Source organism: Ailuropoda melanoleuca, chromosome 4 (genome assembly GCF_002007445.2).
Source record: "Ailuropoda melanoleuca isolate Jingjing chromosome 4, ASM200744v2, whole genome shotgun sequence".
In the NCBI taxonomy this organism is placed as follows: Eukaryota; Metazoa; Chordata; class Mammalia; order Carnivora; family Ursidae; genus Ailuropoda; species Ailuropoda melanoleuca.
Window position 1 is genome coordinate 20,225,356 of NC_048221.1, and position 16,337 is coordinate 20,241,692.

At 49.8% G+C, this 16,337-nt stretch overlaps 1 protein-coding gene across 1 annotated transcript in view; it reads left to right on the forward strand.

Moving 5' to 3' along the window:
• Positions 1 to 6,841: 6,841 nt before the first annotated feature.
• ALAS1 (5'-aminolevulinate synthase 1) overlaps positions 6,842 to 16,337 on the forward strand; it is an 18,058-nt gene continuing 8,562 nt past the window's right edge. Inside the window, exons 1-8 of the mRNA XM_002918952.4 lie at positions 6,842 to 6,994; positions 8,158 to 8,377; positions 10,949 to 11,176; positions 11,964 to 12,113; positions 12,508 to 12,730; positions 13,749 to 13,933; positions 14,466 to 14,645; positions 14,982 to 15,146. Of these exons, the coding sequence (XP_002918998.1) occupies positions 8,179 to 8,377; positions 10,949 to 11,176; positions 11,964 to 12,113; positions 12,508 to 12,730; positions 13,749 to 13,933; positions 14,466 to 14,645; positions 14,982 to 15,146 (1,330 nt within the window). The 5' untranslated portion in view covers positions 6,842 to 6,994; positions 8,158 to 8,178. The remainder of the gene's footprint in view (positions 6,995 to 8,157; positions 8,378 to 10,948; positions 11,177 to 11,963; positions 12,114 to 12,507; positions 12,731 to 13,748; positions 13,934 to 14,465; positions 14,646 to 14,981; positions 15,147 to 16,337) is intronic.

Genomic DNA, 16,337 nt, shown 5'->3' on the forward strand with positions numbered 1-16,337 from the left:
GGCCATCACTCCTGTGCTGATCTCACTCCAACCACTCCAAAGGCCACCGCAGGGCCGCAGCAATTCGGGGGCTGGTGAATGTTGGCATGTCACAAGCTGGCTAGTCTTGCCCAAGAACCTGTTAACTCAGTCCCAGCCGGGCCCCAACAGTGCCTCTGGTCTCACCTCCCCCACCAGGACCTGAGGGCTTTCGTTCAACCCCAAGTGAACCCCTGGAGAAAGGGAGCCACCTGTGGCCCCTTGGGCCCCTCCACCCGAGGTTCTTGGCAAGAAGGAGGGTGACAGGGCGAAGACACATTGAAAGAGGCCAGAAGTCAGGAGTGGCTCTAACACTGACCCCAGCTCTGACACTTGGGACAAGTCACTTTTCCAAGCCTCAGTTCCCTCAACCATAGTCACCAGTTAGCTCGAACTGCGTGCTGTTCCGGGGCTGATCCTGACCCCCAGCTGGGAGGCGGCATCCCGGGGAGCCCTGTGTCAACCTCTCAGGTAGCAGCTCTATCAGTCGGGCTTCTCCACAGAGACAGAGCCAGTAAATAGATGTAGATATGTGGAGAGAGAAATGTATTTCATTTTAAGGAATTGACTCACAGGACAGCGGAGGCTAGCAAATCTGAAATATGGAGGGCAGGCCGGCAGGCCGGAAACCTGTACGAGGCCCACCTACGTGGCCTGGTCAAGGGGACACATAACATTCAACCATCACAGAAAGTACCACTCCCTTTTTGTGCATGAGGGAATGGAAGCCCAGAGAGGCTGTGCCATCGGCTGAAGGCCAGGGAGCACACAGAGAGCGGAGCTGGGATCCGAACACCAGCCTGCCTCCACTCCCGAAGAATGGGGCTGCTCATTGCCACTTCGAGGCACACGTGGGAATTCGATGCGGAGACACGCACGAGTGCCAGGCCGAGGCAGAACTCAGCAAGGCAGGAGCTGCTCTTAGGGATAGCTGTTAGCCCTGAAGAAGGCTGGAGAGGGCAGGGGGTCTGGGAGAGGAGGCAGAAAGGAGGCGAGTTCTAGAGTACGGGACAGAAAACCTGTAGCCAGGGCCCCCTTTCCTCCTTCCAGGTGCCCCAAAGAGAGAAGGAAGGAGGAGGCCTCTGCCAGGCCGTGAGCCCCAGTGCAATGCTTCTGGGCCCAGAGCCACAGACCCAGGTGCAGGGGATAGAGAGGTAATGCAGTGTCCACGAGGGTGTGGGCTCTGGAAGGACCCTGAGGCCATGGCTGGCTGCCCAGAGGTCCCTGCAATAGGTGACTCCTATGAGTCAGGCTGGCGGGTTCCTTGGCGGGCACTCCCATCTGCCTACCCACACTAGACCTAAGTCCTGGAAGTAGAGAGGAGCTTCCACTCAGATCTTGAATGCTGACACAGTCCCAGTCTCCTCCCAGCTGCCTCAGCCTCCTGGGGGTGGAGCAGACCAGAAAGTGCAAGGCCACCAGGGGAGCCGTGCTCTCCGCTTGCTGGCTGTGTGAACTGGGCAGGCTACTTAACCATTCTGAGCTTCTGCCCCATGCGTGGGGCCCGTCATTCCACTGACCTGTAGGGCTGCTCCAAGGGGAGCCAAGGTTGTGCATGTAGTCACGGCACCAGGACAGAACGTTGAATAGAGCTGTTCTTGCTGCCGTACTTGTTCACTGTATTATTCTCTTCCCTGGCCTTCCCCTAGTTACCCCTGTCCACCCAGTACCACTTCTCTGAGCCTCATTCACTCTTTCCCCATTCCTCCTCCTTTGTTCCAGCTCCCCAATGTCTGGACAGAAGAGGCGCAGGGCAGGCCTTTAAACGCCTCTGGGGCCAGCGAGAAATTAAGGGCCTTGCCTTGGTTGGTCATCACATTGTTGATAACAGGGGGATTCTGGCAGCCGTTGGTTGGGACTCCACTCTCCCCCCAACCTCCACCACACTTCTCCTTCTTCTGCCTAGCCCCAGCCTCCCTGGCCTCCTGATGTCCCTCCTCTGCACCAGCCCCCTCGAGCCTTCACTGGGCACCCCTCAGCCTAGCCGCCTGTCGCTCTGACACCAGGCTCCGGCTTTGAGGTGGGTCTCCCTCCCTGCCATTCTCTGTCCCAGCAGCCTTGCCCACACTGGTCATAGCCTCAAACATAGCTACTTTCCTCGCGTCTGTCTTGGCAGCAGCCCAGGAGGGCAGGGAAGGAGGCTCCAACGTGGGCCAGAGGAGCGGGGTCTCAGCCTGCTCTACCCATCACCAGCCCAGCACCTCGCGGGGCCTGCCCTGGCCTGATCCACATGCAGGAGCTGGGGGGGGCGGGTATGAAGGAGGACAAGTACCAGGGAACCCACCTCTTGGTCAGTCCCTTCCAGAAAGCCCCTCACAGCCAGCCCGATCTTTCCCCTAACCCCCTGCCTCAGACCGTCCCCTAGAGGCTGTGAGGGTGGAAGAGCCCAGTGTGTGTGGCCTAGAAGGCAGGACACCTGGGTCCCCTCACAGCCCAAACCTCACTTGCTACATGACCTTGAGTCCTCTCGCCTCCCTGGGCCTTAATCACCCTAGCTCTCAAATGCATTACGCCTGCAGACACACACTCTGGTGCCTACAGAGCAAACATATGTCATTGCTTAGATGACGCATATCCTTAGGGTTGGGACCCACTGATGAGAGGGCTGGTAGAGAACTGGAGAGAACACATCCACCTGGGCCAGCTCGAGGGCTCCAGTCCTGCTGATCCCTCCAGAGGAGTTGGAAATCTTTCACTTTCACAATCTCCTGACTGTTGAATGTTGACAACTAATTCACATTTTTAAAAAGCACTGTGTGGGTCAAAGAGAACATGTCTGGACCACAGTTTGTGGGTTCTATCCTAGACTAGGTCCAGGTGTCCTCTGGGGCTTTCTGGGAGAATAGTGTTTGCTCTTTGGGGGATGATGCTATTTCCTGTGTACAATTCCCCCCTGACCCACACACACCTGGAGGATTTGATGGCTTTGCCCCAACCTAGCCCCTTTCTCCCCTAGCTGGTCAGAACCCACTCTTTGCTCCAAAGCTGTCTTTACAAACCCAGGCCCAGACCTGTCCCCGGTGGGCCAGAGCCTAAGAGGGTTCCAAAGGAAGGGCCTACACAAGACAGGCGTTGGGGACTTCAGGACCTTCCTACCCTGCCCAACCCTTAAATTCCATTTCTTATGGTAACTCTTGGATCCTATTACTATAAACTCTGGAGCTCACATTTCCAACTCTCCAGGGAAGAACTGAGCTGTTTCCAGAATCTCTAGCCATTCTGCAAGGCTGATCTCCCACTCGTTGCCAGCCACCCCAAGGAGCACAGCTGGCTCACAGCCAAGGCTACACCAAACATCAGCAGCACAGGCTAGAGGTTTTGCCCATCTTCAAAACTGTCCCCAGGGGCAGCTAGCTGGCTCAGTCAGTTAAGTGGTTAAGCGTCTGCCTTCGGCCCTGGCTCTAGTCATGATCTCATGATCTCTGCGGTCCTGGGATCCAGCCTTGCCTAGCGGGGGTGGGCTCTTTGCTCAGCAAGGAGTCTGTTTCTCCTTCTCCCTCTGCACCCCCCCACCCCGCTCATGCATGCTTTCTCTCAAATGGATAAAAAAAATCTTTTTAAAATATTTTTTTAAATGTTTAAAAAGAACTGTGCCATGTTCATCTGGATCTCCTTGGGGTGGGGGGCTGGAGGGATTTTTTTTTTTTTGCCTGATGGATATTGAAACTAAGGCCCAGAGGAAAGCCGTAAGCTTGTCTAAGGTCCTTCATCGGCTCCTTGACCCTCACAGACGGGCACTACTACAAGTAGCTTCTGGGGCTCAGAGTGGAAAAGGCTGAGTTCTGGGGCTGGAGTTGACATTTTCCTTCTGCCTTGACCGCTGGGTGAGTGCTGCGTGCAGCAGCCCCTGACGGTGACGAAAATGATGACGATGATAACACAGACTGGAGTGGAGGGAAGAAATGGGGGAGGCCAGGCCCCAGCATGGGGTCTGACCTTGCCTGAACTCCAGCAGCTTGGTGATAAGATGGATTTGTACCACAGCTCTGAGGGAGGTCAGACAGCAGTACGGGAGGAAAGGGAGCAAGGAATAGAGGGAAGGAAGGAAAAAGAAGGGGGGAGGGAGAGGAGAGGAAGAAGGCTGAACCCAGGAGAGGGGTCACAACTCTGCCAGAATGGGCCCCGCCCAGACTCCTCAGCATGGCAGGTGGGGTACTCTCACTTCACGGAGGCGAAAACAGGTTTAGGGCAGAGCCAGAGTTAGAACTCATGGCTTTAGCCCTTGCCCTTCAAAGTCTCAAACCAGAAACCGCTCAGGAAACATTTCCCAAGATGTGGCCCTAAGATATGCCACCCCCACATTATCGAGAGGCCTGGTGAAGACGTAGATTCCTAGGTCAGGATCAAAGGGACATTGCCAGGGAATATGTGTTTTGACCAGTGCCCTGGTGATGGGTCTAGAGCCCTGACGCCGGAATCTCTGTGGCCCTTTTACGGCCTCTGTCTGACCTCCTGACCTCACATTCTGGCGGCATCCCTGAAGCCCAGCTATTCGGGCTGACTCACACTACCCCCCTAGGACAGGCCAGAGACCTTTCCACTCAAGGTTTCACTTATCAAGTCTCTCAGTCCCATGTACACCCACCCTTCCAGCTGGAACTTTCTCTTCCAGAAGCCTTCCTGGTGGTTGGGATCCCCCCTCCTTCAGCGTCTGGGGAGTAATAGCTTCCTCCTCCATCTGGAATTGTTTACAACATTCTATTTCACTTTCCATGTGAGTTTCTTTGTTTCTCAACCTTTCCCTCTATTAAACAGGAAACTCCCAGAGAGCTGGAGACTTGCTGGTTTAAACAATAAGCCTCTGAAATCCATGACTTCACCTGACCCTCCTGCCAACCCCAAGTGGCAGGGCTGGGAGAGCTTTACAATGAGGACAACGAGCCTCAGAGAGATTGCGACCTGCCCAAAGCCAAGTAAGATTCAGAGCCAGGCTTGGAACCCATAGTTAGTTCCAAAATCCAGTTCTTTCTGCTTCTGTTTTGCCTCTGACCACTCAAACAGCTCTGTGAGGCAGGTAGAACAGGGATTATGATCCCATTGCCCAGATAAGAAAAGTGAGGCCCAAAGATGGGCAAAGCACCCAATACCATCTTTACTGAGTTTTCACTTCTGGCTGCTCTTGGGTCTGAGTCCATGTGCTGACCTTTCCTGATGCTTCCTCTTGGGCTAATTGGGCACTTTCCAGGGCCCCTCAGGAGGCTGGGGCAGAGCTGGGCCCGGCGCTCCCAGGGCAGAGCCCTTTTCCTGGACCCTGGACTGGTCCCAGTGCCTCTCTGGACCCAGCTGCCTCCTCCGCATGTGGAGACTCACCTTGCCTGCCTCTCAGCTGGCTGGAAGGGGATTGAGAAGTACCTGGACACATCTTGGTCACTATCGCTCTGGACTTTGTCCCCTTTATTAATGCCCAGCTGGGGAAGGAGCAACCTGGGTGTCCCCTTCTTCAAGAATGGAGGAGGGTAGCTCTGAGCCTGGCACAGGCCCAGGCCAACCCAGCTCAACTTAAGCTGGGAAGGGTGTGGAACAAGGAGGCCAGATTCCTGAGAGGGGTTTGCCTAACCCTACCCTGCAGGTGTGGACTAGGGGAGACCCAAAAGAAGCCTGGCCCAACTCTAAACTTTGGGACAGAGTCCTGAGCCACCCAGTTGGTGCCCAGGGTGGCCAGCAAGGGACTTTGGACAGCCAGCAATCGAAAATAAAAACAACAGTGCTGTGGTTTTGGAATATAGGTGAGGCTTAGTGGGATGGAGTCTGGAGCCAATGACCAAGAAAGAATTCTTGAGATGTCTTTGGTGCAAAATGGTGGTTTTATTAAAGCACGGCGACAGGACCCGTGGGCAGAAAGAGCTGCACCAGGGTTCTTGAGGAGTGGTGATGGTATACTAGGGGAGTTGGGGGGAAGAAGGAAAAGGGAGGTTTTGAAAGAACTTTCATATGCTAAAGAGGAACAACCTATAAGAGACCTACAAAATACCAGCAGCCTTGCCATTGTCAAGTTAAGGTTGTTTTACCTTCTAACAAGGTTATTTACATTAAGATGGTTGGGAGATTCCTGGAAGAATGTCACACATGTCCCACCCAGGAGTGGGAGATGGGGGGGGGGGCGAGGTTGCAGGGTGTCAGCTTATGCTTTGTCTTCAGCTAGCCTTCTGCTCCCGCGTCAATAGTATGTGTCAAACCCTAACCCTGTGTCAGGCCCTGTGCTTCCACACCACCCTCAGGTTCTCAGAGCTGTGTAGTCCACGGTTCCATCCAGCCCTGCCCCTCCTCTGCCTCATGCTATGTCCCTTCGTCTCAGACCGAAAGTGCCACAGGTGGGTCTCCTTTTGCTTCTGCTCCTCCTCACTCCAAGAATTCCCCCTCCAGCCTTCCCCCCCACCCCCGCCCCCAGATCACTCCCAGAACCACTCCATCCTTGGGCAACAACACCCCCACCTCTTCCGGGAAACCCTTAGTCACCGACGGGGCGGTGGCCTGGAACCCCCTTCTTTACGCTCCTTCTTCTATATCCAAAGAATCCATTTCTACAGCCCCCTAACCCTCCAGTTGTCTCCAGTGGCACTTCTCCTCCGACTCTGCCCTTTTATGCCCTACACGGAGACGTAGCGTTCTGAAGCACAGGGCAGTTAGTAGGGAAGCGAGAAGGGGGGGGGCGTGTAGGATACAGTCGTCGATCAAACACCGTGCCCCTACTCCTCCCGGAAGGCGATTCGGGAAAGCGTAGGTCCTACCCTCCCCTCCCCTCCCCGTCCTGCGCTTCCTACTCTGGGAGCGCGACGCAGGGCGCTTGCGTGAAGGCAGTCCGCGCCCATAGCGCATGCGCAGCGCTCCCTCCGGCTGTATATTAGGACGACAGCGCTCGCGGCCTGAGGCTTCTCGCCGACAAGGGCAACGGGTTTTTTCGATTTGGCTTGGGTGCCTGCCGCCGCCGTCGCAGCCGCCGCCGCCGCTTCCTCCTCCTCCACAGTGCCCCGCGCAGGTGAGGGCTCGCGCTCTGGGTGCGGCGCCGGCCACGGAAACCCCCGCGTGTCCTGGCAGCCTGCGCCCAGCTCGCCCGGTCGTTAGGACCCCATCCCCCACTGCTCCCGTCACCCGCCTCCTTGGGGTCAGCGTTCATCTCCCAGACCCTTAGCCCATTGGGCTGCTTCAGTTTCCCCCGTTCGGCCCCCTTCTTAATTCCCTTTTAACCGGCCGCTTCTTCAGAATTTCTTTTTCCCGTTATTCTCAAGCCCTCGACCCCGGATAACCTCTGACCTCCCCCTGCCGGGGACCACCACCTAACTCCAGACCTAACGCCCTCGATTTTACAGCTCCTGCCTCTCCCCAGTTAGCCCCAACCGCGTCCCCTCCTACCCCTGCCCTTCTTTATGGTCCCTCATTTCTCATTCTTTTTTTTTTTTTTAAGATTTTGTTTATTTATTTGATAGAGATAGAGACAGCCAGCGAGAGAGGGAACACAAGCAGGGGGAGTGGGAGAGGAAGAAGCAGGCTCATAGCAGAGGAGCCTGATGTGGGGCTCGATCCCACAACACCGGGATCACGCCCTGAGCCGAAGGCAGACGCTTAACCGCTGTGCCACCCAGGCGCCCCTCATTTCTCATTCTGTCCTGTTGGAGCTGTGGAGGATGACCTCGAGGAAACCCTTGCCTCAGGGACCCAGAGCCCAGCTGGGTGCCTTCCTCAGATTTGGGGCTGTGAGGACCAGAAGTTCAGGATCCCTGTGAGTCCTCTCTGCCTGGATGGATGACAGTGGCTTCTTCCCTAGCCTCACCTCACCTGGGTGTATGCCAAGGTGTCTTATCTGCACTGTGCATCTCCCCGACCTCCCAAACCTGTTCCCGACCTGTACCTGTCCCTCGTTGTTCCAGCCCCTTGGTTGTTAATCATCGATCGACATTTACTTCACTTGGTAAAGTTGCTTTGCAGGTGCTTTTGTGTAGAGCTGGGGAATGAAAGAAGTGAGTATGGTTACCACTGCTTAGTTGAGTCCCATATGAGTGCCGTCCTTAGACATTTTTGAGTGAGACTTGTTATAAGGGTACTCTTGTTAAAAACTGCAGGTGACACCTGAACCCAGTGACCTCGCAGTGGTATTTGCCTGATTATTAACAAGTGTTGATATCACTCCTTGTCTTTCTTTAGGATCAGTGTACCCTCTCGGACATGGAGACTGTTGTTCGCCGCTGCCCATTCTTATCCCGAGTGCCTCAGGCCTTTCTGCAGAAGGCAGGAAAATCTCTGTTGTTCTATGCCCAAAACTGCCCTAAGATGATGGAAGTTGGGGCCAAGCCAGCTCCTCGGGCTCTGTCCACTTCAGCAGTACACTGCCAGCAGGTCAAAGAAACCCCCCCGGCTAATGAGAGTAAGTGTCATTGGCAGTAATGTAGGAGGTGGCAGTGTTTGCGTTCATCACTAGACTAGAAGCACTTGTAGTCCATAGCAGTGACGAGGGACACAGTAACTGAGGGGGTTTTACTCTATGCCAGGCTTGGTTCTTTCCATGGAGTATCTCATAATTGTCATCCTAACCCCGGAAGTGGGCCCTTTAGTTTTCCCATCTTTAAAAGTGAGACAGTGGCCGGTGTGCACCTTATAGGTTTCTGGATTGCATGTCGGTTTCTGTTGGAGTTTTAGCGTTCGTCAGTACCTAATTCGTGTAAATATAAAGTTGGAATGTTCTGGGGCACCTGGGTGGCTGTCGGTGAAGTGGCTGACTCTTGATCTCAGCTCAGGTTTTGATCTCAGGGTCATGAGTTCAAGCCCCACATTGAGCTCCCCACTACTTAAAAAAAAGTTGGAATGTTCTGTTTTAACCTTTCCTTCATTAAATATTTGGCCCTTTGGCTTTTTTTTTTTTTTTTTTTTAATTAATAGACTTTACTTTTTGGAGCAGTTTTAGGTTTGTGGCAAAATTGAGTGGAAGCTTTTGGCTTTTGAAGTTGTGACTTTTTTCTTTTATAAATTATTTTTTTATTGTGGTAAAATGCACTTAACATAAAACTTACCATCTCTTACCAATTGTACAGTTCAGTGGTATTAAGTACATTCATATTATGTTGCAACTGTCACCGCCGTCCAACTTCCAGAGGGCTTCAGCATCCCAAACTGAAGCTGTGCTCCTTCAACACTAAATGCCCCTCCCCTACCCCCTAGCAAACACCATTCTACTTTCTGTCTCTATGAATTTGCCTGCTGTAGGAAACTCAATAAATGGAATCATACCGAATTTGTTAAAGTAGTGATTTTTTTTAAACACATGTATCTTTATTTTATATGTAAATTTTTTAATTTTGTTTTTAATAAAGGGATCAGAGTTTGCTTTTGTTTTGGTCTGGCTGTACCAGGAGAGGATGAGGCTTTTCAGGTTTCACTTAATCCTAGAGAATAATTCACCTTACAGGCTCTCGCAGGTGTATTCTCTGGATGTGTTCTTGTAAAAAAGGAGTGTTTTGTTTTGTTTCTGTAAGCAGAAGGGATTTAATCCTTTGTAGGATTTCTTTTCCTCTTTCCTCTTTTTTTTTTTTTTTAAAGATTTTATTTATTTATTCGACAGAGACAGAGACAGCCAGCAAGAGAGGGAACACAAGCAGGGGGAGTGGGAGAGGAAGAAGCAGGCTCATAGCGGAGGAGCCTGATATGGGGCTTGATCCCATAACGCCGGGATCATGCCCTGAGCCGAAGGCAGACGCCCAACTGCTGTGCCACCCAGGCGCCCCCTTCCTCTTTCCTCTTTTAGGATTTAGTTTTGTTTTTGTTTTTTTTTTTTTTACTGAACAATCAAAATACTCTTTTACGATTCTGTCCCCGGCATAGAGGAAGTTGAGTAGAATGTGGCTTGTTCACTTGGTAGACTCTCACGCAACCGTTGCAAATGACGTTCGCAAACTGTTCACTAGCTTAGGCAGATCTTTATAATGAAAAGGGAAAACTAAGCAAACACATGCAGAATAGGTAAAACTCTTTTTAAACTTGTACATAGGGAAAAAAGATAATTTACCAAGATGCCTGTAATGGTTATTCTTTGAGGGATGGAACACTATGATTCTGGGTTTCCCACAGTGAATATCTATTACTTTTACAATGAATGAAATGAACTTCAAAGCAAATTTTTTGACTTCTTAGAAGATTTTAATAAAAACTGTATTGAGACATCTTACCCAAGTTGTAGGAAGGGTTAGCCTCTGACTCACAGTATTCCAGGATGAGGCAGAGTAAGACTTTACTAGAAGAAAGGTGAATGAATTTGCTCCAGGGGAGGGGAAAGTCATGGTGACTAGAAGCACAGTTACCAGCCAACCGTGTTAAGTCAGTGCACTTCTTTGATGCATTTAGATGAGCAAGTAGATGAACTGTGTGAATGTGATTTTTCTCAGCATACTAATAATTTGAACTCTATTAGACAACAATTGAAAAATCTCACTTTTATCCTAATTTCTTCTGTTAAGAAAATCAGTAATTTATATGTTAAGCAACAGCAAGCTTCTTTGTCAAGCAACTGTTTCAAAAATATTAGCGGAGAAAAAATTGTATGAACACTTCTATTTACCTTCAAGAGTGTGTCCTCTCGTGAAATATGCTATGTGTCCTTTGGGTAGATTTACTGGGAATCCTCCAACTCAAGAACTCTAGGCTAGAGTTCTGAAACTAGAGAATACTAGAAAATACACCTTTTTGGTGGATTTATAAGGGAGAAATATGGCTTTGAGAGATAGCTGGATTGTGCCAATTAACTCCCCTCAGGAACATTGTTTTCCAGTGAGGCAGATGAGAAAACAGTTCAATTAGCAGAACTTAATAGAAATAAACTTGTGCCTGAAATGTGGGGGGAGAGTAAGTATAAAGCATGTCTTTGAGGCAGTAAGAGAAACAGGGGCTTTCTTGTGTGTTGTGCAACCAGATCTGATGCTTCGGTTTTTCCATTTCACCCCCCCAGAGGACAAAACTGCCAAGGCCGAGGTTCAGCAGGCTGCTGACGGATCCCAGCAGACTCCAGATGGCACGCAGCTTCCATCTGGACATCCCTCCCTTGCCACGAGCCAGGGCACTGCGAGCAAATGCCCTTTCCTGGCGGCCCAGATGAGCCAGAAGGGCAGCAACGTCTTCCGCAAAGCCAGTCTAGAGCTTCAGGAGGATGTGCAGGAAATGCATGCCGTGAGGAAAGGTAAGCGCATGCTGGAACCGGTAGGAAGAACGAAGAGGTCCTTTTGGTTCTTTTGATCCTTCCAATTGATGTATGAGCTATCATTAGGGTAGCATTTGTATAAAAAACTTCCTCTTTTAGGGCCAAGGAGGAAGGTCATCAAGATAGGCAGTCAGAGGACTGCATGAAAAGTGTGGGACTTTCTTTCTGGTGTGTGTGAGCGTAGGATGTGACCACTTTTTATAGTAATTGCTTCATTTCTGAAAATACCCTGCTGGCGTAAGCTGTTACCAACTGCCCTTTGTTTCTTTCCTGCCATCGGGTGGGATAAAAGGTAAAAAATAGTGTTCCCACAGTAATTGAGGGTCTTAGGACTCCCAAGCTGTGTGTCTTACAGATGGTCATTAAGAGGCAACCTTAATTCCAGTTGTGACGATAGCCACAGAGCACCAGAAGTCCCCAGGAGACCTCACCAGCAGAAATGATGCATATGGCCAGAATCGTCTTCCATGGAGAAAATTGAGATTAGGGTTGGTGGAGTGGGAAGGTGGGGAAGACCTGCCAACCAATTAGAAAGCTTTGGGCTCTAATATTCATTAAAGCTGTCTGGTAGCTCAGAAAACAAAACAACACCAGGTGTCGCCCATTAAAATAGAAGGGAAAAAGAAAAGCTTCATACACTCAGTTGCTACTAACTTTGGTTATGATCAGCTTTTTTTGGTGAACTAGGCAGTAATTCATTTTTGACAATGTTTCTGGAAAGTATTGTGAACTCAGAATACTTTTCTTCTTGTTACCTTTGTTACAGAGGTTGCCCAAACCTCAGTGAACTCCAGTGTAATTAGTGTGAAGGCCGATGAAGGGGAGCCAAGTGGACTGCTGAAGAACTTCCAGGACATCATGCGAAAGCAAAGACCAGAAAGAGTGTCCCATCTTCTTCAAGATAACTTACCAAAATGTAGGTCTCGTTGTTCTTTGCCTGATGCATAAGAGCGTTTTTAACTTAAACATACATTAGACTAACCACAAAATTGTGTGGTGAGTTAGAAGCCACGTCTCTTGCTTTAGTGCAGGTGGGTGTTCTTGGCCGTACTAAACACGAACCCTGTTGGTAACCTGCCTTCTGTTCCCTGGCTCTGTGCTAAACAATTGGCATACCCAAGTCTCATTTGAGATCTTCACGGTCTCAAGATGAGGATGTGCTATGACTTGCTCACATGAGTACTTCGTTAACTTGTCCAGAATCGCCCTGTTGTTGGATGACCAGGCTGGGGTTGGAACCCAGGTCTTTTGCCAAAACCCAGATGTGCTTCCTAACCATCCATCTGTCCTGTCTTTTGTTTGGTTTTTAGCTGTTTCCACTTTTCAATATGATCGTTTCTTTGAGAAGAAAATTGATGAGAAAAAAAATGACCATACCTATCGAGTTTTTAAAACTGTGAACCGGAGGGCTCACATCTTCCCCATGGCAGACGACTATTCAGACTCTCTCATCACCAAAAAGCAGGTGTCAGTCTGGTGTAGCAATGACTACCTAGGAATGAGTCGCCACCCACGAGTGTGCGGGGCCGTCATGTAAGTAGCCCTCCGCTTTCAGATACCACCGACGTTATTTGGCAAGACGTGGATGATTTAGAGGGATTGGATCTTTAATGGGGGCCATATTCAGAAGCTGAAAGTGTGCCATCACAAAATACAAAATATTCTCTTAGCCTTTCAAGATATCTACAGATGACTTTTAGACCAGAATTCACGAGCAGGTGGTGGAGTCCCTTTGTGTGTAAGGGTTCAAGTGTATGAGCTCATTGACTACTCGTGTCCGTTCACTTCCTGCCACTCCTCAAGTGAGCATGCCTGCAACCCCAGGTGGCTTTGCACGGGTGGATGGAGAATACAAATCCGGCAGCACTGGAGGGAGGACAGTAACGGGTGGTAGATCCATCATTCGTGCACTTCAGGAGGCTCGCCATGGCTAGAGACGCTGGGGAGGCTGCTTGCAAAATCTCCAAGGAGGCTTGCTAGAGTCCAGTCTGAGGTGTAGCAATAGATCTCTCCTAGTATTATGGGACTAGTTTCTAGAGGGTTTAGGTTCAGATAACCGCCATCCAAGATGTCCCTGTAGAGACAGATGTTGTTTGGAGAGAAGCTTGTTGGTCAGAAGACACCTTAGTAAGTTAACTCTGCAAATACTAAGTACCTAGTAGCTGATAAACACTTGTTCTTGACGATCCCTAGAGGTATTCAGGATCTCCTCACCAACACCCTAGTGTCGTCACCTGCCACCTAGTCTAAAGATGAAGTCAGTTGAAACTTCTGGCCCCTGGTTTCACCGTGAGAGACTTGCTAGAGGAGCATAAGATTCAGTGTCCTAGGGGCGCCTGGGTGGCACAGCGGTTAAGCGTCTGCCTTCGGCTCAGGGCGTGATCCCGGCGTTCTGGGATCGAGGCCCCACATCNTTTAAAAAAAAAAAAAAAAAAAAAAAAAAAAAAAAAGATTCAGTGTCCTAGCTCCTGGGGAGAGGAATGATTCCCATAATGTCCAGAACCATGAGGTTTATTTTCTGTCTGCCCCCCCCCTTTTTTTTAAATAAAAGGGAGACGTTGAAACAGCATGGTGCTGGAGCAGGTGGTACTAGAAATATTTCTGGAACTAGTAAATTCCATGTGGACCTGGAGCAGGAGCTGGCTGATTTACATGGGAAAGATGCAGCACTCTTGTTTTCCTCGTGCTTTGTGGCCAATGACTCAACCCTCTTCACTCTGGCTAGGATGATGCCGGGTAAGGAAGCCTGTCCCGGGTGCCTTAGAGTTTTTTGGGTTTCTTAGGAACAGCAGGGATATTGACGACACAGAGGACTTACCGAAAACAGTTAAGAGCAATGAGCGTACTGGGAGCATTTTTTCTTGAAACATGAAGTGCTCACTGCATGTGAGAGGTAGCAGTGGCAGACGATACTAACGAAGGTCTCATCCTTGAGCTAATTGCTTCAGATGTGCTTTGTATTCGAGGAAAATCCTTTGGCGAATTCTCTTAATCATTGGTAGTTATCTTTTGATGGAGTTTGGCACGAGGTGGCCAGATTTTAAAAGCAGATTGGTTGTCTGCCATTGGGTTATTCTACACCTGTGGGCCTTCTCAAAGGAGAAGCACTAGCTGACGATTTTCCCAGGAAGAAACTGGCTAGGAGTATCTTTCCTACTGGGCAAAGCAGCACTTTCAGGGCAAAGTCCGTTGTCCCTGTCTAGGAAATAACTTGTCTTTGGTGCAGATGGCAGTAAGTAGCGTTTTGGTTTTGTTTTTGTCGTGTTAGGCTGTGAGATTTACTCCGATTCTGGGAACCATGCCTCCATGATCCAAGGGATTCGAAACAGCCGGGTGCCAAAGTACATCTTCCGCCACAATGACGTCAGCCACCTCAGAGAACTGCTGCAAAGATCTGACCCGTCGGTCCCCAAGATTGTCGCATTTGAAACCGTCCACTCAATGGATGGTAAGTAAGCAGAGGCCAGTCTGAAACCTTAGATGAAAAACTAGGCCTGGACTCTTTGAAAGTGTGATGCTCATTTTGTTTTTGCAATTTCTTTTTACTCTGCTAGGATTTTGTATTTGGTGGATATTGTATAGGTTGGGTGAATGTAGATTTTCTATTCTGGCTCTTACTAGGCTCTGAGACCCCAAGATAACCTAGAAACTGGGGGAAGTTCATTGTTTTTCTCAATATTAAAAATGATACCCTTAGAACAGAAGTTATTTTGTTCTGACTCTGATCAAAACAGAAATTTATGAAGTAGCAAGCTCTTCAGAGTAGTGTGTGTTCTCTCCGCAGGAGCAGTGTGCCCACTGGAAGAGCTGTGTGATGTGGCGCATGAGTTTGGAGCGATCACCTTCGTGGATGAGGTCCACGCAGTGGGACTGTACGGGGCTCGAGGCGGAGGGATTGGCGATCGGGACGGAGTTATGCCCAAAATGGACATCATTTCTGGAACACTTGGTATGTACACTCTCCACATTCTGTAATCTGCTCTACAATTTTATTCTCCTAACAAGGCCAGGGGCTCGCTGGGATCAGGTGAGGGGTCAGGGTGATGGCCTATAAAGCCTGGACCGCTTTCTGGATGAGTTTGTATCTTCTCAGTGGTGGTACAGCTTAGCAGAATCCCTTGAATTATGGAGGCATGGCTCCCAGAACCAAAGTAAATTTCACAGCCTCACATGACAGAAATACTCTTTGTTGCCATTCGAGCTCATTCCAAATGTAGTTCTGGTTCTAGCTACATGCCATGGTGACAGCCTCTACTCTCTGTCCTTCAAATTGTTTCCTTATATTTAAAAAAATATATATATATATATATATATGTATATATATATATGTGTATATATATACATATATATATGTAGTGCTGTTCTCCTGGAGCATTCATGAGGACCTGTACGTTCAGGTGTCGTGAAGCACTGAGCTCTACTTCGTATTTGCTCCTCCTGGGTGAGAAGCATTGTGTCCCGGAGCTGGGCACTGTCGCCGTGGTGCCTGCTGGCTGTGAATCCTGTCTGCCCCGCTCCCCAGCTGTGTGACCCTGGGCTGGTAGTTCGTTTCTGCCCCTCAGCTTCCTCACCAATATAGGTTTCCCCACTACCCTAAAGTAGAGTGTCCCTTTGAAACCTTTCATAAGCCAGCGTGGCATAAAGCACAGGCACAGGTGCTCGTAGACCCAGGTCAGAGCTGTGGCGTGGCGGCCTGCTGCTGGGGTGCCGGCTGCAGTTCCCGGGGCAGGGGCTCGGCGGGGCCGCTCTCACAGTTTGGGGTGCACGCTTGCCTCTGTCATGGCTCGCTGCCACCCACCAAAGGCTATTTTCACTTTTCACTTTTTATCGTAAAAGTGAAAGTTCTCTTCAGATTTCTTCCTGTGAGTGAAAACAAGTACTAAGTAGGTTTCTCATAAAAGTGAGGTGGCATAACAACTTTGGAAAAGTAGGGACACTTATATAATGGAGATAACAGACCCTACCTCCGTTTTTGTGGAGAAGATGAATGAGTTGTGTGCAGTTACCGTAGACATTCTCTTTGCCTGTGAGGACTCTAGAGAGATGAAAACGTGAATTAAACAAATCTGAGGATTTCAAATTTAGTAAGGCAGTTGGAGACCCAGGTCACATTTAGCTAAAATGCCAGTTCACAGCCTGC